General features: G+C 41.6%; 1 protein-coding gene across 1 annotated transcript in view; it reads right to left on the bottom strand.

The window, feature by feature from the left end:
• Window positions 1–14,995, bottom strand: part of MAST2 (microtubule associated serine/threonine kinase 2) — a 201,414-nt gene extending 186,419 nt beyond the window's left edge. Inside the window, exon 1 of the mRNA XM_082483172.1 lies at window positions 14,723–14,995. Within this exon, the coding sequence (XP_082339298.1) occupies window positions 14,723–14,893 (171 nt within the window). The 5' untranslated portion in view covers window positions 14,894–14,995. The remainder of the gene's footprint in view (window positions 1–14,722) is intronic.
• Between the last annotated feature and the right edge of the window lie 3,765 nt (window positions 14,996–18,760).

The following is an 18,760-nucleotide window of genomic DNA, read 5'->3' as shown; positions in this document are numbered from 1 at the left end:
AATGAGTGCAAATAAGTTGATCTCCAACTATATTTATTTTTGTTCACATTACAAATGTTGCCTCATTGTCTTATTATCAGGGAAAGATCAAAACAACATAAAATACCTACTTATACCTGTGTAAATTCTGTTTAATGCCTATAAACAAAGTTACAATCAAGTCATTTTTATTGGGAGTATAAACTAGTGTTTGTCTAGGGAGAGAGATGAACAAGACACGTTAAAAGTTCATTCAATTTACATAAACAATTGCTTCATAGCAATAGGACTTGGAAAAGAGTTTCACCTCATTTTATACATTACAGACAGGAATCTCTGGGTCACATTTCAAAAAACAAGAAGTTATCTGTATTAATATTTGATTCTCAACCCAAAACAATGTAGAATTTTCTATGTCTAAGGCACAAATAAAATATATTTGACATTAAAATACAGGCTCAAAACACAAAGTATGGCAAGTGAACAATAATATAGTGTATTAAAATGTGCATGCTGTATTAAAATGACTTATTAACTAATAGCACAGAGTTCTAATCTTCTTTTGAAAAAAGCCCTTCCCAAAGAAAAATGTTAAGAGTCATTAAGTTTGAAGTATAGTCTCAAATAAAAGTCTGTTGGTCCAGTACAAGATATAGCCCTTAAAAAATTGTCCCAAGGCTAAGGGTGCTAGAAGAGAGAAATCCACACCCAACTGCTGTTCCAAGGCTTGTTTCAAATGAAGCTGCCTACAAAGAAAAGAAAAAGGTAACTCATGAACTGAACTTTGTCAGGGAACCGCTCAGGTGAGTTTAAGAGGCTTTTCCAGTTAGACATTCAATGACTACTTACAGATGTGTAATACAATCTTAAGACTTGGTCTTAATTTATGAAGCTCACTTGAATAGTGCACACTGCACAGAAAGAAAAGCATGAAACCAAAAAACACTACAGGAATCCTCTTTAACCACACTACTTTTTTGCCCAGGATGCTTTTATATATCGCAACTATCACCTGAACAGTCGTAGTAGTGGAACCATGTGTAGTTAGACAGAGATTAGTGCCAAAATAAAATCTAACAAGGCACAATGGTCCACTAAGATCTAGAACACTATTTGTTCATATACCTGACAAAGAAAGACCAAGACACATTCTAATCTGGTGTTATCATCACTGAGGAAGATCATTATTTGCAGCAAGAAAAAAAGTTAAATACTTTTCTTTTTTGTTTGTGACAGTAAAAGTTCCAACCTTTTGGCATCAATATTTTTGTCTCCATGAACCATCTGGAATCTTCTCACTTCCTACCACAAATGAGATAAGCACACCAATGCACAGCAAAATTAAGAAGCACTTACGTGAAGTTTGCCTGAGAACAAATTTTCCCTCAATCTCAACAGCAGATCTGCACATATGGAATGGGAAAAAAATTATCATTTGATTATAAGACTGTAAACAAAACTACCAATGACTTTAGACCGAAAGGAAATGAAGTTAACCCTTTGAAACACAACAAACGCTTGATCTTTAGCTTTTCTTAACAGAAATCACATAAAATGGCAGATAAACTTGGATTTACCAAGGGTAAACCATGCTTGACCAATCTGATAGCTTTCTATGATGTTATAACTGGTTGGCTGGATGAGGGGAAAGTCGTGGATGTCATCTACCTTGACTTTAGCAAGGCTTTTGACACTGTCTCCCATGACATCCTCATTAGGAAGCTGAGGAAGTATGGGCTAGATGAGGTGACAGCGAGGTGGATTGAGAGTTGGCTGCGGGACAGGACTCAGAGGGTCGTGATCAGCGGCACAGAGTCTAGTTGGAGGCCTGTAACCAGTGGTGTCCCCCGGGGGTCAATACTTGGTCCAATTTTGTTTAATATATTCATTAATGACCTGGATGAGGGGACAGAGTGTATCCTCAGCAAGTTTGCTGATGATACCAAACTGGGTGGGGTGGCTGACACCCCAGAGGGCCGTGCTGCCATCCAGCGTGACCTGGACAGACTAGAGAGCTGGGCAGAGAAGAGCCTAATGAGGTTCAACAAAAGCAAGTGCAAGGTCCTGCACCTGGGGAGGAAGAATGCTAGGCACCAGTACAGGTTAGGGGCGGACCTGCTGGGAAGTAGCTCAGAGGAGAAGGATCTGGGGGTTGTGGTAGACAGTAAATTATCCATGGCCCAGCAATGTGCCCTTGTTGCCAAAAAGGCCAATGGAATCCTGGGCTGCATAGGGAAGAGTGTGGCCAGTAGGTCGAGGGAGGTCATTCTCCCCCTCCACTCTGCACTGGTGAGGCCACAACTGGAATACTGTGTCCAGTTTTGGGCTCCCCAGTTCAAGAGGGACAGGGAACTGCTGGAGCGAGTCCAGCGAAGGGCAACTAAGATGATTAAGGGCTTGGAGCACCTGCCTTATGAGGAAAGGCTGAGAGAGCTAGGACTCTTTAGCCTGGAGAAGAGAAGGCTGAGGAGAGACCTTATTATGGCGTACAAGTATCTAAAGGGTGGGTTGAAGGAGGATGGAGCCAGGCTCTTTTCAGTGGTTCCAAGTGACAGGACGAGGGGCAATGGGCACAAGTTGGAACACAGGAAGTTCCGTTCAAATACATGGAAACACTTCTTTACGGTGAGGGTGACAGAGCACTGGCACAGGCTGCCCAGGGAGGTTGTGGAGTCCCCTTCCCTGGAGATTTTCAAGACCCGCCTGGATGCAGTCCTGAGTAATGTGCTCTAGGCAATCCTGCTCTAGCAGGGGAGTTGGACTAGATGATCTCTAGAGGTCCCTTCCAACTCTGATAATTCTGTGATTCTGTGAAACTAATTCACAATTCTTACCAATGCCTGCACAAAGAAATGGAGTCTCTATAGTCTGGCACAAAAGCTTCTCCTCACCAAGCAGCATAATACAGTTCCATCCCAAAGAAACAACAGTTAATTTTTTTCAAGGACAAGCCATGTATTTCTTCCCTTGAAGAAATGCTCAACTGTTGGGTGTACGAGCATCACCCAAGCCTCAAGCTCAAACTGAAAGACTACAGTCAGCAGACACTTCTGCTAAAGTGTCTGCTAAACCGGCAAAACAATGCTGTAAACAGATTCTCCTCTGTCCTAAAAACAGGGATTAATGCAAAGGTCAAAGAACATGCAAATAACTAATGGAATGCATAATTTAGCTTTCAGGGTCACGTATTTTTGCCACCATCTTCACACTGCACAGGTCCAATTTAAGTCATTTAATAAAATAGAGAAAGAAGTATTTGCTAGTAGTATGTCACTCCATCCATCTATGTCTAAATGTTTAAACATCTAAATGCCTACAGTCACTATATTAACGATACAACTCCTTTATAAGCTTCCTCTAAAACAGTGACCATAATTTATTTGTACTTTGATCTTCTGGTGCTGTCCAGAACACTTAATATCATTCCTGACCACTTAATTTTCTTCTAGAGGTCTTTTCTAAGGCTCTATATTAAAATGTGATTTTTATGACAATAAAGTGCTTGTAAATACAGTAGAGACTGAATGGTGTGACTTTAGTGACTAATAAAACTGGTTTTGAGATGACATTTCCTTGCTCTGGGGCCTTACAATGGCTTCTTTAAAATAAAACTGGGGTTTCGCTCCATTTCAAATGGCAAGATATACAAACATAAGAACTGTCACTAGCCCTGTCAGCTAGTCCTCAGTGAACAGAGCACATGCATCTAACAGGAGATTAACAGAACAAATATCAAAAAAACAATGCAAGACATTCAATTATTTCACTGCCGGTCAGTGCATTTTTCTCTCTAAGTGGGCCCACAAGTCTCCGTTACATACTCTTCCAGCTTTGCTTTTCCAAGGGTTTAACACCTTACTTGCATTAGTAAAGTTGGATTCTTTGGAGCTTGTACAAGCTTCCTCAGAAAGCTCTGAAAGCCACATAAAGGACAAAAATATCTATGCAGTTTTGCTAATTTCTGTACTTGCTTTGTAACAACAAATTGTATTTTCAGGAAGAGTGCAGAGAAATGTGATTTGATGATTCTAAGCTGTATGCCCTTCAATACAAAGAGAAGCAAACGCCAAGTTTAATACCTGGGATAACTGGAAATCAACCGGCACAGGGAGACAGCCTTCCTGGAAACATGGAACCATGCTTAAACCATTTGTAGAGTATAAATCAGGCATTCATGCAGTCCTTCTGCATGAAGGACTCTGTGTCATGAAAAAAAGCATGCATAAGCAGCAGTACCAAGTGTCAGTTAGTGTACATAGTACCAGGAAGGCATATTAGAAAACTACTGTAAAAAAAAAAAAAAAACATTCTTATTGAGCTCAAAGCATGACAGCTGTGCATTTGAAGGATAAAAGAAGAACATGCTTGAGCATCAATTAGTCAATTTGACAAGTACTACATTTCACAAAAATCTTTAAGCTTCATGAAATGCAGCTACAAAATGTTTTCACAAGTTTTCATCCCACAGACAGTACGGAATTCCCCTCACTCCTTAGTGGATGTACCTCTTACACTTACTTTTTGTTTGGCTGGATTAAGAAAAGACAACAGAGTGTCTCAAGTTTGGGTCCAACAATACGCATTCAGTCTTTAGTAAAACTGCTTTCTATGTGCTGCGGGCCAGCATTTGTTTACCATTGTAACCATTCTGTACTTTCTTTTCCACATTTAAGTGTTACTGGAAATCTGTCCTGAATGGATTGATGGATGTTTGCACAGTGTTCGGAAAATGGAAGCAACATTCCAGAACTGCACTGAAATTCAGCTTCTTATTATAACTATTGCTAAGTATTTTTACTATTAGCAGAATTAGCTGAGACGCCAAACACCTACAACAAGAGTTTCAGAAATACTAGCATGACACAGTAAAAGCCAAAAAAAAAACCTAAGTGTCATTCAATAAGTAGATATTTGGCTTTGTACTGTTGAAACTGTGAATTACTTTTCACACTATGTAGTAAAAAACATTAGAGAAAAATCTTCATATATAGATGGTTCACGAAGACATGTTCTGAAACTGAATAAAAAATTCTTAAACTCCCCACAGTCCAACCTTAACAGTGCTATCTGCTTCTGGAAATTTAAACAGGTACGTGGAATGTTTTAGAGCATCGTCTTGCTTTTACATTCATGAAAATCCAGACCAACTAAAAGGCTTTAGGAAGTATTTTATTGTTAAATTGTTTACTGTGTTTAACAAAAAGAGAAGATAATTATGATGTACTTCTAATAGCAAAGGCATGATTTTTTCCTGTAAAGAAACAAGATCATCCTATTTTCCATGTAAATAATGGACCTCTGTTAATACAACAGCAATTGCAAATAGCAAAAAACTGACAAGCTAGACAGCTAGATAATTTTTTTTTTTATTATCGCTAGGTTTTCAGTCTTGAACCCTCTTCCCTCACTACACTGTAATGTGTATTTATAATAGAGCATTTGAAAATAACATCTGACAGATTACTAGTTTTGGTGTTCATGGGACCTAAGCTGTAAGACAGATAATACACTATCACAAAAAACACAGCTGAGAAAAAGAGAAAGTAAAAAAAAATGTTTTAAAGTATGTTTTAAAGGTAACAACAGAGCTACTTCATTACAAACCAAAGGCGGCCTTCAGGTCTTTCTACTATAGTGAGATATCGCAGAACATCAGCTTCCTACAGCCAAGAGTGACATCTATCAAGACATTAAAAGAGAGTCCATTTTCCTCACCCGAAACAGATTTTGCTACTTTCTTGAAAAAAGATAGAAGTTTTTTGAGTGACCATGGACACAGCTTCTTCCTCCAAGGAGCAGCATTTTCATGAGGCTTCAAATAATACTACATCACCACAAAAAGACACTAACCACAGCATACCATTATTTGATGTGGAAATGAAATTGTTAAGACTCTACACAACCTGTCTATTTAGCTGCTGTGGTACTTGAGGAACAAGGTCTTGAGAGGCGATAAAGCTTTTTTGTTTCGTCTCAAACAGTTCACTAACCTGGTGGTCTTCACTGCTTTCTTAGCTTCAGCTACTCGGGTTCCACAAATAAGAATTTAATAAGAGTAAATACCCCTTTCATTTCAAATAAATCTATAATATCTATAGTATCCATGATAGTCCGCTGGATCTTTTGTAAGCGCCAAAGCTGTGTTGGCTTATGGAGGACAACAGGCATCTCAGGCAACAAATCTGTAATATCCACAGTATCCATGATAATCCACTGCATTTCTTGTAAGCGCCAAAGCTATGCTGGCTTATGGACTTCAAGCAATATACACAACCTATCAGATAAAAATAAAAATAAAGAATTGCCTCTTCTAGAGACTCTAAGAACCACCTTTGTCAGGCAGGACAACATTCACATTCTTTGAGCTGCAAGAAGGCATATGAGCTCACTCAAGAAGTCAGTCAACTTCTAGGCGTAAAGTCAATAACACATACCCACTCCTCCAACACAACACACATGGATATTATTCAGTTTCCCAAAGCACAGGCGTGAATATATCCAGTCTTTGAGTGTTTTGTAGATGCCTAATCCTATAGCCTTGGATACCACCATTATCCTCAAGTGCTCTGTAACAAATACTAAGTAGCAGCAGCTTTTCCCTTCAGGCTAATAATTGATTATGATTATAAAGACAAGCAGTCCCACACCAAATCCAGCCACTTCTGATAGACTTCTCTTGGCTCCTTCTTGAAAAAGAAATACAGTGCCCTGCTGAACTCAGATGCAAATAATCAGCAACGTGAACACTGTACTCTCCACTGCCTGCTTGGTTATTCTAATATGCAAGATACAAAATTCATGTGGCTAATACACAATATTCACTCTTACTCTTCACTTGTGACAGGAAATTGAAATCTCACACGGGAGAGCTGAATCATCTGAGCTGCTGATGCAATGCCTACCTATTTATTGATTTACACAAATCGATTTTAAAAAATTAGGTTTGTCCATTAATATTCAACTTTGATGGAGGTGGTGTTTTTATTATATCAGGCCAAAGAAGTGCAATATGCCCTTTGGCTCTATTTTGCCATTATCTAACAAGCCCATGGCAGAATTGGTCACTTGACTCTGCGTCCCTTTTGCCTGCTTCTAGATGAATCTTTTGGCTCAATTGTTTTATTATCTAACAAGCACATTGCAGAATTGATCACTTGACTCTATTTCCCTTTGCCTGCTGTTAGATGACTTTTCTTCAGTCACTTTTTCCCCTCCCCATACTTGTAAACATTAGCATGAACATACAAGTAAACTCAGAGTGATATGTTGCCAGTAGCTGTCAGTGCTGCCCAATCACAACACAAAAAGGCAAAACTATGGCTAATGAGGTCAAGCAGGAGTAGCTCTGTCATCAACAAGAATCAGCTTATGGAAGGCAGTGAGACATACCTACGGGACATTGACAGGTTTGTTCTTTCTGGCTTCTTTTCTTGCCTCCTCAGGAAAAGGAGAGAAGAAAACAAAGACTGAACCATACACATCATAAGGAACAGCTCCTTCTTCCATAGCTATGCTCTGGCTTCTTCAATATCTTTATTTCTCCACAGAAAAGGGGATAAACTTAAGAAATTAATCTCTGAGGATAAGTAAGAATGCCTGCCAGCCAACCATACACTCTGAACTCTAGTTCACCATATTAGAAGTTTTATAGGCTAGAACTTGGCATCTTCTTATAAAAAAAACCCCACACTTATTTTTTGCTGTCTCCCTGTAATAAGAGCTAGACACTAACAAGGAAAGGGAGACAGGAAAAGGAAGTCTAAGGTCAACATTAAAAACTCAGTTACTGTTTGTAAAGTCACATCCACAGCTCATCATATAGGATTCTTTACCAATGTCTTAAAACTTTCTTTAGATCCCTTAATGAAACAGGCAGAGGACAGAATTGCCCTAAAATCAGCCCTAAACGGCAACAATATCCCAAAACAGGTAGCTAGAAGTATTCACATAAACTGATGGTTCCTGATCTTCTGAAGTCAGCAGCACTTCATCTCTCCTTTGATAAGAAGGGGCAATGATGCTTATGGAACATATTTGGCTATGTTTAATCTATATTTACTTTTATGGAATTTATAATGTGAATATTAAAAACTACACTTTATTACAAATGCATTCTGCATTGCTAGCGATACATCCATGTGATTGTTTATTTACTTGAATTTCGGAAATAAATTTCCATCTTCTTCAGATTAAGTTTTATCCCAGCATGTAGGATTTGATACGAAGTTAGAAGAAACAGCTTTGAGTGTTGTGAGCTGTTAATTGTAGGGTGCATGGCTGGAGGAACACAACAGGAGCTGCAAGAGAGCTCTAATCAGCAGCCTGAGAGACAGAGGTGTAGAGAAAGTTCAGAAGCAAAGTGTCAACTGAACTCCAAAAGCTCGCTTCTTCACCTATCAAACAAAAGGGAAGACTCATGGTAGAAATAACCAAATAACACCAAACTGTTATGCAGTTTACAAACAGAGCTTATCACAATAGAGTTACTGCCTTTAATAGCACTGATGGCACCTAGAGGGAAAAGAAAAAAAGAGAAAACACTTATTATATTTGAAGCACAGAAGTTCTGATTAAGGAAAAAAGAACGATCTCTTCAATTTCCAGGATTGCCACGCAGCAAGGAAAGCATGGTAACAGCTTCTTTGCAGCTGTGGAGGCAAAACAAATCTGACTAGCACTCTGGGGTTTGGCCAATTTCTCTCTGCTGGTCACTGACTGCTTTCCAAAAAAAACGAACAGGGTGAGAAGTCAGTGCAAAAGATCCTTTGCCATTCCTTCAAAACAAACAAACAAAAATAATCACAATACGAAGACAACATGAAAGTGGGAATAAGCTTTCTAACCTGACATTTATAAGTAGCCTTGGGCCAATTTGCATGATGTCCTGAATACAAGGAGTAGAAATATCCACATAAGCCTAATGTTACAAAACTTTCTCTCATATGACACACCCAGCTGTGGTAATGCAATCTCCGAAATTGTAAAAAGACAAGTATCAAGCAGTAGTGGAGCAGTAACCTTGTCTGTGATCACATTATTTCAGGCTGCTGCCAGAATACTACCCATTTTTGGTGCACACATTCCCAAGAACAATCAGGGGAAAAGCACAAAGTGTGAGAAGCAAAAGAACTCAGTGTCTTCTGTTCCAACTGAAGCAAGATTTTACATTTCAAATACTTAGATATGGAAAAGATATCAGATACTAGAGAAGTTGTACTGCCTGTGCTAGTGCAGGCATATTCCACAGCTGAAAGTTGGACATTAGACAAAACAAGCCTTGAAATAAGATGTGGTTTAGTTTCCTAACTGCAGGAATAATTAAACATTGGCAGAGCTTTCCAGAAGAGGTGACAGACACACCATGATCTAAGGCTAAGATAAGATCAATTTCTAAGAAAGATGTTTTAATTTATCTTTCAGGAAAGGTCCACAGCCTGCACATGTCGGGAAATCACACTGGATAACAACACAGTTATCCTTTTGGGCTTTGGGAGGTATAGAACTACAAAGTTTCAAAGACAGGCGGAGAGAAAGGAATACTTTTGCTATTATCAGAAAGTTTGTAGCACTACAGTTCCAAATTACTGCAATAGTTAAATGATTTCCTTGTAAGTCAGTTACCTTGTTCAAAGCTCAGGAAATACTTTCTACCCAATGCAAAAATGACAAAATGTACTGCCTGGGGAACACACAAAATCTTCCTTCTTCAGGCACATCAAAATTTACAGCTGGAGATAAGTCTGCTGCACTGACTGTCTATAGAAAGGGCTCCCCCAAAACCAAACTAACCCGGACTATGGAGGTTTTGCTCAATATTTATGTCTGCAGCTTGCCTGTTGGCATGAGCTGAACATCTCCCATACAACGAGCATACATGTAGCAGGGGGGCCTCCAGGTTCAGACACATTTCAGTCCAACTCTTTGTCAGCAGCATCCAAGTTAAACTTTCGACAAGACAAAAGGTCCATCTATCTCAAAATCCCACCCTATACCACTTGCAGTTCCTCTGCCAGTCCCTTGAATTGTTTGTTGAGATTCTGATACCACTGCCCTCTTCATCTATTATCCTACAAAATCACAAAGTCATGGAATCTACTCATAAATCCTTTCCGGACCCTGGCCATCCATAGCAAGAGGAGAGGGAAGCTTGACAGAAGTGAGTGTAAAATGCTGACAAGCATGGGGTCTGTTTCTTTCCCTCACCCCGTCGCATCTCCAAGCAAAGCACCACTGCACAGTACTCACTAATTCCCTGGATGCCTTTAGAGCACAGAATGCTGTTCAGGGATACTCAGTGCTCAGTGTCCTCTATTTTTACTCTTTTGACCCTCAATCTCCACCCCCCTAGACCTGCCATAATACTTTGGCAATCCTCGTATCTGTTTATTCTCCCCTGCTTTCAGAGGAAGACAGGATTTAGATTTGTTAGGGACGGGCTAACACCCACTCTTCATGGAAAAAAAATATAAAAATAGCAAAGACATTCCCTTCGGGCAAGTAAAGGGAAGCATCATGTATTTGGGCCGTTTGAATGTTCTCCTAGATGGTAGTTAATTTCAGCTGTTTTCCTCAGGTAGATGCAGTCTGCCTATTTAACAATCTTCACTAGATCCCTCCTCCTCTGAAGGCTTTTTGCATCTGTTATATCCCTGGGGAAGGAGAAAAAAAAATCATCCATGCATTACTTTTTGTGTGAAGATCCACCTCTTAATACTAAAGAAAACAGTCAGCTGACTGTTTTTTTATCTACCCTCTACATACCAGCCATGGTCTTGTATACCATAACCACTTTTAAGTCATATCTTCTAGACATTGAAGAATCCTTTATATGAGAACTTTGACCTCTGACTTCTCCCTGCAGTAGAAAAAGCACCTCTGACAAATATTGGCTATGATTCATGTGAGATCTTTTACGATAGATATCACAATGTCTCAAACTAATTATGTAAGCATGATAGAGAAACAATCTAATGCTTATGTCTCTGGATGAGGGTGACTGACAGTCATAAGCAACAATAACTTTCACCTCAACTTTCCATTTTTCTCCTTCAATGCCGTCAGCAAACTTTCGACGATTAAGCGCATATTCCATGGAAATCCAAGTGGGCTGTGTTTGACAAAGGTACCCTCACTCAATGAAACTAAACTGTCACAGGACAAGAAGGACAATTCAACTATGAATTAATGACTAATTAACAAATAGGAAATAAGAAATTGGAGCAATTGGCCTTTTTCCCAAAAAAGAAGTATCAGCAGTAGAGTCTTACGAGGATCTATCCTGGGATCAACATCTTCGATGTTTTAAAGCAAAATCTAGCAAAGAAGCTTAACACTTCCGTGACAGAGTTTGCTGACAATACCTAAAGTTATTCAAGTTTGCAAATGGGATGGCCAAAGATCTGAAGACGACCTTAATGATACTGTTTAAGTGGGCTGTAAAATAGCAGATAAGATTAAATGTAGATAAATATAAAGTAATGCATAGCGTAAAAAAAAAAATCCTATATTTATATACACAATGATGAATTCTGAACTAGCTACTACCAATTAAAAAAGTGATTGTGGAATTAAAATAGACAGTTCCACAGAAGTGTCAATTCAATGCTTAAAGACCGTTAAGAAAAAGCAAGTAGAAGAATAAAACCTAATATGCTATATAAGTTTACAAGGTGTTATATGCTCAAATATTGTAGCCAGTCATAGTTATTGTTCCCCAACCCTGTTTCTCTGATCCTGCATCACTATCTCCAATCAGGAACACACCTGCAAAAGGTGCAAAGAAAACAGCAAGGACAATGAAAAGGATAGAGTCACTTCTTTCCAAAATGCCTCTGGAAAAGTCACAAGCCAGGAATGGTAAATGAAATAAAAAGTTACCAACTCATAAGCCACACAGAATAACATGGATTTTCTTTTTCACTGCCTCTTCCAATACAAGAATTAACAAACAGGGCATGAAACAAGCAGGTAGAAAGTTTAAAAACAAACAAAAAGAAGTGTTTTTTCCACACAAGATGTGTTTAAGCCTTACAACACTCAGCCACAGGATGTTGTGGATGCTACAAGCATACATGGCTTCAAAGACTGATTGGACAAATTCATAGAAGAAAAAACCCACCGGGGGCACTAAAACCAAATATCACCTCTAGTTCCGGAAACCTGCGAGCCACAAATTACTGGAGGCTGGGAGAGGTATTTCCTCAATATACACTATACTCTTCTCCAAGCATCTGCTTTTGGCAGCTCAGAGAGGCAGGATACTGGGCTAGAGGGATCTCTAATGTGACCAAGTACAGGCATTTTTATGTTCTTACGTAACTCATAAAAAAGTGAAAACATTAATCGTATGTACATGTCAGAACTATAAGCACAGCACACTAAAGGATCGGATTTTCAAAGGCCTAAAGGTCAGTACAGTGATTAACTACTATGGTCACAGTTTGTTAAGTACTTTTTCCAACATTAAGGTAGCTTAGTCTCCCCCCCCAACCACAAACTTGTGCAAATGTATGGCAAACAAACTGTGAAATCTGAATTTAATTCGGAAAGGTTCCCTGCAGCTGTGCACACTGTTGCATTGGTACAGCTGAGGGCATATTACAGGCTTGGAAACAACAGGGCTACTTAAATCAGAAGTGGCCCCAAAGGAAATATTTGTCAAGCTACACCAATGGAAATGGAGTATCACGCTGTCTTTTGCATCTCAGAAGGCCCTTTCCACCACACCCACGCTACCAACTCCCAATGTTTAAAAAAATACTGAGTTATTGATATTAAAGACTGAAATGCTGGGAGTAGACTTATTTGTCCTGTTTATTAAATTTGCCCAACATACCTATTTATTTCCAGTTGCTTACCACATTTACAAAACTTCCACCACTTCAAATGGAAGACAAAAGGGGAGAGGGGATGAGGCGTTCTCCTCTGAAGTCTGGGGGGCATCTCCCACATGTTGAGTAGAAGCTTTTTTAACTTTAGCTGCAAAACTCCTCAAAGACTCCGTCACACCGAATACTTGCCAGCACACAAAGGTCTGTTCCTGCAAGTCACTTCAAGTCTTAGAGCATCCGAGCTAAAACCAAACTGGCAGCATCTCCCATTAAAAAGCCTTATGCATCTCAAAAACTGGCATTTCTGAATTTGCAGCCTTTCCTGTTTTGCAATGTTAATGTTGTCTTAGTGAAGCTTCCTGAGTGTTCAATACATTATATGGTATGCAATGTGTACTGTATGCATGATTTGTAAAAAGTTTAGTTCACAACTACCAAGAATAGAAATAATTCCCTCTAACTTCCATGTCAATATCATACATAATATGTCAAAACAGTACAACAAACACCTTGCTCTTGCATTTGATAGCTCTACCAACCATTATTTTAATCGACAGTTGGGAAGAAACTAAGTCACCTCTTCTGTTTTTACATTATTTTTTTTTCCTGAATAACGATATTCATGTTCTTTAATTGTTTCAGGAAGTGATAAGCATCAAAAGCAGCAGCACCTCTTATCCACCTGGCTTAACAAGGCACTAGAAAATAAAATAAAATAAAATAAAAAAAATAGAGGTCTCTTCTTCCAGGGCCCAGTCTGAGATATCCACTAGTCAAAGACAAAAGACAAGTCTCCTATAATTGAATGCAATGTAATGCAACTTTCCTAGAAAAAGCTAAGAAATTATTTAAAAAAAAAAAGGAGTAAACCTGTGCATCTGCAACAATGATGTAAATTTAAGACGCCTTTTTGACAAGAAAAGTCAAAGAACCTAGATTTTCACATTGCTCCTAAAAATGGCAAATCAAAGTAATAAATTACTGCATCCAGGGAGAGATACTTGTGGTACTTTCTCCTTCTCTCCCCAAAAAAAAAAAAAGCAGCATTAGTTGCCATCTGCATTTTTAAACTGCTCAGTCTCACCTACCATTTTTCTCTGTGTAAAACTAGGAATATCAAAACACATTGAAACAAAGTTTAAGATGTCTTGTGTCTATCATCCCTGTAACCCTAAGCAGCAATCAGTAGAGCCTTTTTTTGTGGGGGTTAAAGACATAAAAGTAGACACACTGTAGTCACGCACTCTCACTTTTAACAAGCCTATGCGTTTTCAAATATCTGCAAAGCTATGTTTCCTAAATAAACCACTTCGAGTGTTAAGAATTAAGACCTAAAAAACGCTGGAAAATGCATCATAATTAACGTCACGATTAGGAGTGACCTACAGAAGGTTACTAGCAAGGAGCATTCTGTAATTATTAATACCAGCAAGCACATAACACAAGCTAGATTTCGCCGCATCCCCCCTTCCCTTCTCCATCGGCATACAGGCAGGACTTCTGGCACCTCGGCGACTCCCCCAACGCCACGCCGTTCAACACCGACACACCACCGCATCTTCCCTGTCCTCGTCTGGGGGCATCTACCTGAGGAAGCGGTCGGAACAGGGGAGGATGCTCGGAGGATGCCGTCCCCCCGCCCCGGGGCCGACCCCTCCCGCCGAGCGCAGCCCCTCACCTCTCCCCGGCTCTCGGCCTCCAACCCCCCCCCCCGCCGGAGCCCCGGGCAGCCCCCGCCCGGGTCCGGCGCACCCCTGCGGCAGCCGCAGCCCGCTCGGGCGCGGAGGGCGGCACCGCCGGGCGCCCCCGCCCGCCGCAGGCCCCCGCCACGCGGGAAGCGCGTCTCCATGCCAACAGCCGCCACCGATCCGGCGGACCCCCCTTCATTCCCCGGCCCCACGCCCCGGCTTTACCCTCTCCAGCGCCCCCGCGGCCCTGGCGTCCTCCGGCTCCTTCCTGCCGCCGCCGCCCCCCAGTAGGGTGGCTCTCCGCTCCGCCGCGCTGGCGGCCACCGCCCGCCCGGGCTCCCTCCGTGGCGGCGGCGCCGCCGCCGCTTTGTCCCCCCGGGATCGGCCCTTCCTCATCGCGGCGGCTTCTCCTCAGCGGCGGCTGCGGCACGACTCGGGCCCCCGCGGCGCGCAGCCGGCCATGGCCGGCGGGAGTCACGGAGAGCCGTGGCGGCGCCGCCGCCACCGTCGCCGCCACCACCTGCGCGCGGGGCGGAGGGACATACCCGCCCGCCGCCGCCGCCGCCGCCGCTCCCGCCACCCGCCTGTCAGGGAGCGCGGGCGCAGCGGCTGCCGCGGCGCCGCCCCCCTTGACCCCCCCCCCCCCCCCGGCGCGTGCCCGCCCAGCCCGCCCGCCGGCCGCTGCCTATCGCGAGAGCACCGGCCTCGCGGCGGGGAAGAGGCGCGAGACTTGGCGGGGGCGGGGGGGTAAAGGGAAGGAGGGGAGGGCGGGAGGTGTGAGGCGGGAAAGGGCGCGGGGCAGCCTGGGAAGGCGGTGGCGGCGCTGAGGGAATGGCGGTTCAGCCGGCGGCAGGGGCCCGGCACGGCTCCCGGTGAGAACCCTCAGGGAAAGGAGGAACGCACCGAGGGGACCACACTAGTCCGGCAGCGTGGCTCCTGTAGGGCTGCCAGAGGCTCCACTTCCGCGTGGGAAGAAGAGGAACATGGCCTCACTGCTGCGGTGGCAAAGGGAAGCTCTGAGGCATAAACTGAGGATGCACAATGCCTCCTGGGGATGAGGCCAGCGTTTCCGCCCCCCTCATCATCATCCGGGATCAGCTCAGGTGTCCATCAGCAACCAGCTTCTGTGTCAATAAACTCATAATTGTCCCTGAATATGTAAGCTGAGCAGAGGACTTTTCCTGTGGTGTCACCAGTAGTAGGTAACATTTGAGAAGATGCCACACTTGGTTCCAAGAGGCCCACCAGCTCCTCCAAGCAGACACTGTGGGAACCGCAGTGCTCTGGTGACTGGAGGCTCTCAGGGCAGCCCCCCAGCAAGACCACCGAGCTGCCAAGCTGCAGGAAAACGCTTACCAGCTGTGCCATCAAGTGTGCCAGGCCACTTTTTCATGGAGAATGAGATGGCATCAGGGAGCAGATTAAGATGTAGTTCGCCATCTCCTCAGTAGACAAACCTACAGAGATTCATTTCCTCAAGGAGTAATCAGAGCACATACCATCGTCTTGTGTTTCATCTCAATAATTCACACCCTGTCGGCATTTTTGTCTTTGCAAATTATTTCCTGAGGGTATAAGTTACCAGTTTCTGCATTCATTTTTCACAAAAGCAACTTCAAAGTTGTCTTTTTTTTTCCACTATTACATAGTCAGGAACCTTGCTGCTGCTGCAGAAAAAACAATTCTTTCTCCCTTTTTACTAAGCTGAAAAGGCTCATAAACCTTCAACCAGAAGTCTGATTTTATAATTTTCTTATTCATTTTGTACAAAGACAATAAAAATATACTTTCAAACAATTTATTGATGTAGATGAGTTGGAGCATTTTTAAGTAATTATGAAAAATATTTAAATTCTTGCTGAAAACTATTTCAGGATGCTGGATTAGTCACAGAGATCTTTTTCCATCGTAATTGTATATGAGAGAGATGGACAACCATGTGGAATTTCCCAGCTGGGAATCTTGCCCTAACTAAATGTAAATAATGCAAATTTATGGAATCTTGGCATCTGTGACAATGTGAGTCTATTAGGATGGCACGGCGCCTCATCATAATTTGGCTGGATCTTTGCCCTGTTGCAACATAGATGCCAATTAGTTATTTGTTGGTTATGGCCTGTGGGCCACCTTGCACTGGCTCACACCTGTTCGCTTCATGTGCCAAAAAAGAATTCATGAATACAGGAAGAAAAGTCACAATGAGAATTTGAATAACACTACCTGCCTTTGAAACATATTAAAAATAAATCTTCAGTTGTTGGTTTTAGATAGAATTGCAAATAATTGCCTTCTGGTTCAGTATTTTACTCAAAACAATTTAAAAATCTTTTTGATGACTGAATCAAAAAGCCATTTGGGGGTTAAAAAGACATTTTGCTTGTGAAAAGATTGTGTTCACTTTGCTTCTGGATTATTTCATTCTTTGTTTAATCCCTGTTTAGCATTTTGGACTCAAGATGTCTTTCCAATATTTTTGAAACAAAAGAACAGTGAGGTTTCATATTGAAGGAATAGGAAAAATACTCCTCATTTTAGTGATTCTCCCATATTTTTTCCATTTAAACTCATCACTGAATATGACCTGAATCTGCAGACTAATCTGAGTGACCTGATTTTTCTTTTCCATATGAGCTAGTTTTCTGAACTATTTTTTTCTTTCAACTTTAAATAAAAGTGAACAAATCATGAGAGGCTTGGCAGGGAAAAGGGGTACAGATGAACGAGGCAGAGTGTGGTGTGATGCCACGCCTATGTTCACCGTGTTTTTCTCCAGAAATACTCTGTCACATCCAAAAAAGATAGAAGGGCAATTAATAAAGGCTTATAGAGAGGCTGATTCTTACGTTATCTGGACTGACACGGAGCAAAAGTAGGGGACCACAGAGAGCCTGTGTAGCTCACTTACTGATGCTCAGCTAATACTCCTAATACTCTTAATTCTGGTTTTCTGCAGTTCCAGATACTTCCTTTCCGTGGCTTCCACCTTCCGTTTTCTCCATATAAACAATGCCTCAGTGTGCCCTTCTGTTAGAAGGTAGCTGGAACAATGCTATCCAGGAAGAGTTCCCATGTGTTCTTCTCCAGCTGATTTAAAGGGACTTTGGTAAGGCAGAACACAGAGTTTAGTCCAGCTTATTCCATAATGTTTTCTGAAATGACATAAATCCATCTGCAGCGTTTTTATGACTGCTGAGCACAGAGCTACAGCAGTAATTCCTGGAGCTGGAACAGAAATATACAGCTTGAAGCTGTGAGGTTAAAACCTCTTTATTCCAAACAGAATAGAAAATGCTAAATAGTAGACGTTATTAGGATGCTGCTGAGCAAGAGAATTTCCTCTACAAAATGAAAGACTTAACTTGATCATTTGAATTCCTATTAAATTTGAACATTTAGCAAAACTAGCACGGCACAAAACTGAGCTGATCACCTGTTTTCACTGTTTCCAAGGCAGAACTGCATCACTAATGCCACCAAACAAGTATATCGCTAAGGCTTGTCATTTGTCATTCTCCTCACACTATACGCATAATCTTCACTCTCAGTATTTCTGCTCTGCATGAGATGGAGGAAATGGCTTTAGTTGTTCTGCATGTTAAGCTGTCACGCACCTTCTGTTAGTGACCCAGTTCTAATGGTATTCACAGCGAAGTTTTGGTCTTTACACTGGAATACTAATGTTTGGCAATTGGCAAGATGCAGTCAGCCCGGAAGACGGCACAGTACTTTGGGATGTTGAACTATACCTGTGTAGAATGTCAGTAATGACAAGTAATTATGTAGGCTGCATGTCATCACCATGACTCCTGGCTATTTCCCTAACTTCACCCCTATGACAGCATTCTTTTTTCAAGATTCACTAAAAATACGCCATGATACCACTACAGAATACCAGTTATGAAGAAAATAAAAAACAAGGGTAAAAAACTAGTTACATGAGCTGCAGGAAGAGAGAGATTTGCTAGGAAAAGCATTGACTAAGATTAATCAATTACTCCCTATAGAATGATGCATCATTTTGTTCAGCAAAAAGCAAGACACCAGTCCCAGCTCTGCCAGGTTAGCCAAACAATGCACGCTGCCTGCACAGATGAGAACTGCAGCCACAGGGTACAGCTCCCCACCACCACCCCTAAACTCCAGGGAAATGGTAAGAAATACAGCGTTTTCCAAAAGAATGCAGGAAAATTACTAAGTCTGGGACCTTGACACAATCTAGGCCAAATTTACTCATGAGCTGAATCTAGTGAGGTCTGCTATTTG

This window comes from Vanellus vanellus (genome assembly GCF_965231255.1).
Source record: "Vanellus vanellus genome assembly, chromosome: 5".
NCBI classification, from domain to species: Eukaryota; Metazoa; Chordata; class Aves; order Charadriiformes; family Charadriidae; genus Vanellus; species Vanellus vanellus.
The sequence above is the reverse complement of the archived record's forward strand: the minus strand, read 5'-3'. Positions and strand labels throughout refer to the sequence as shown.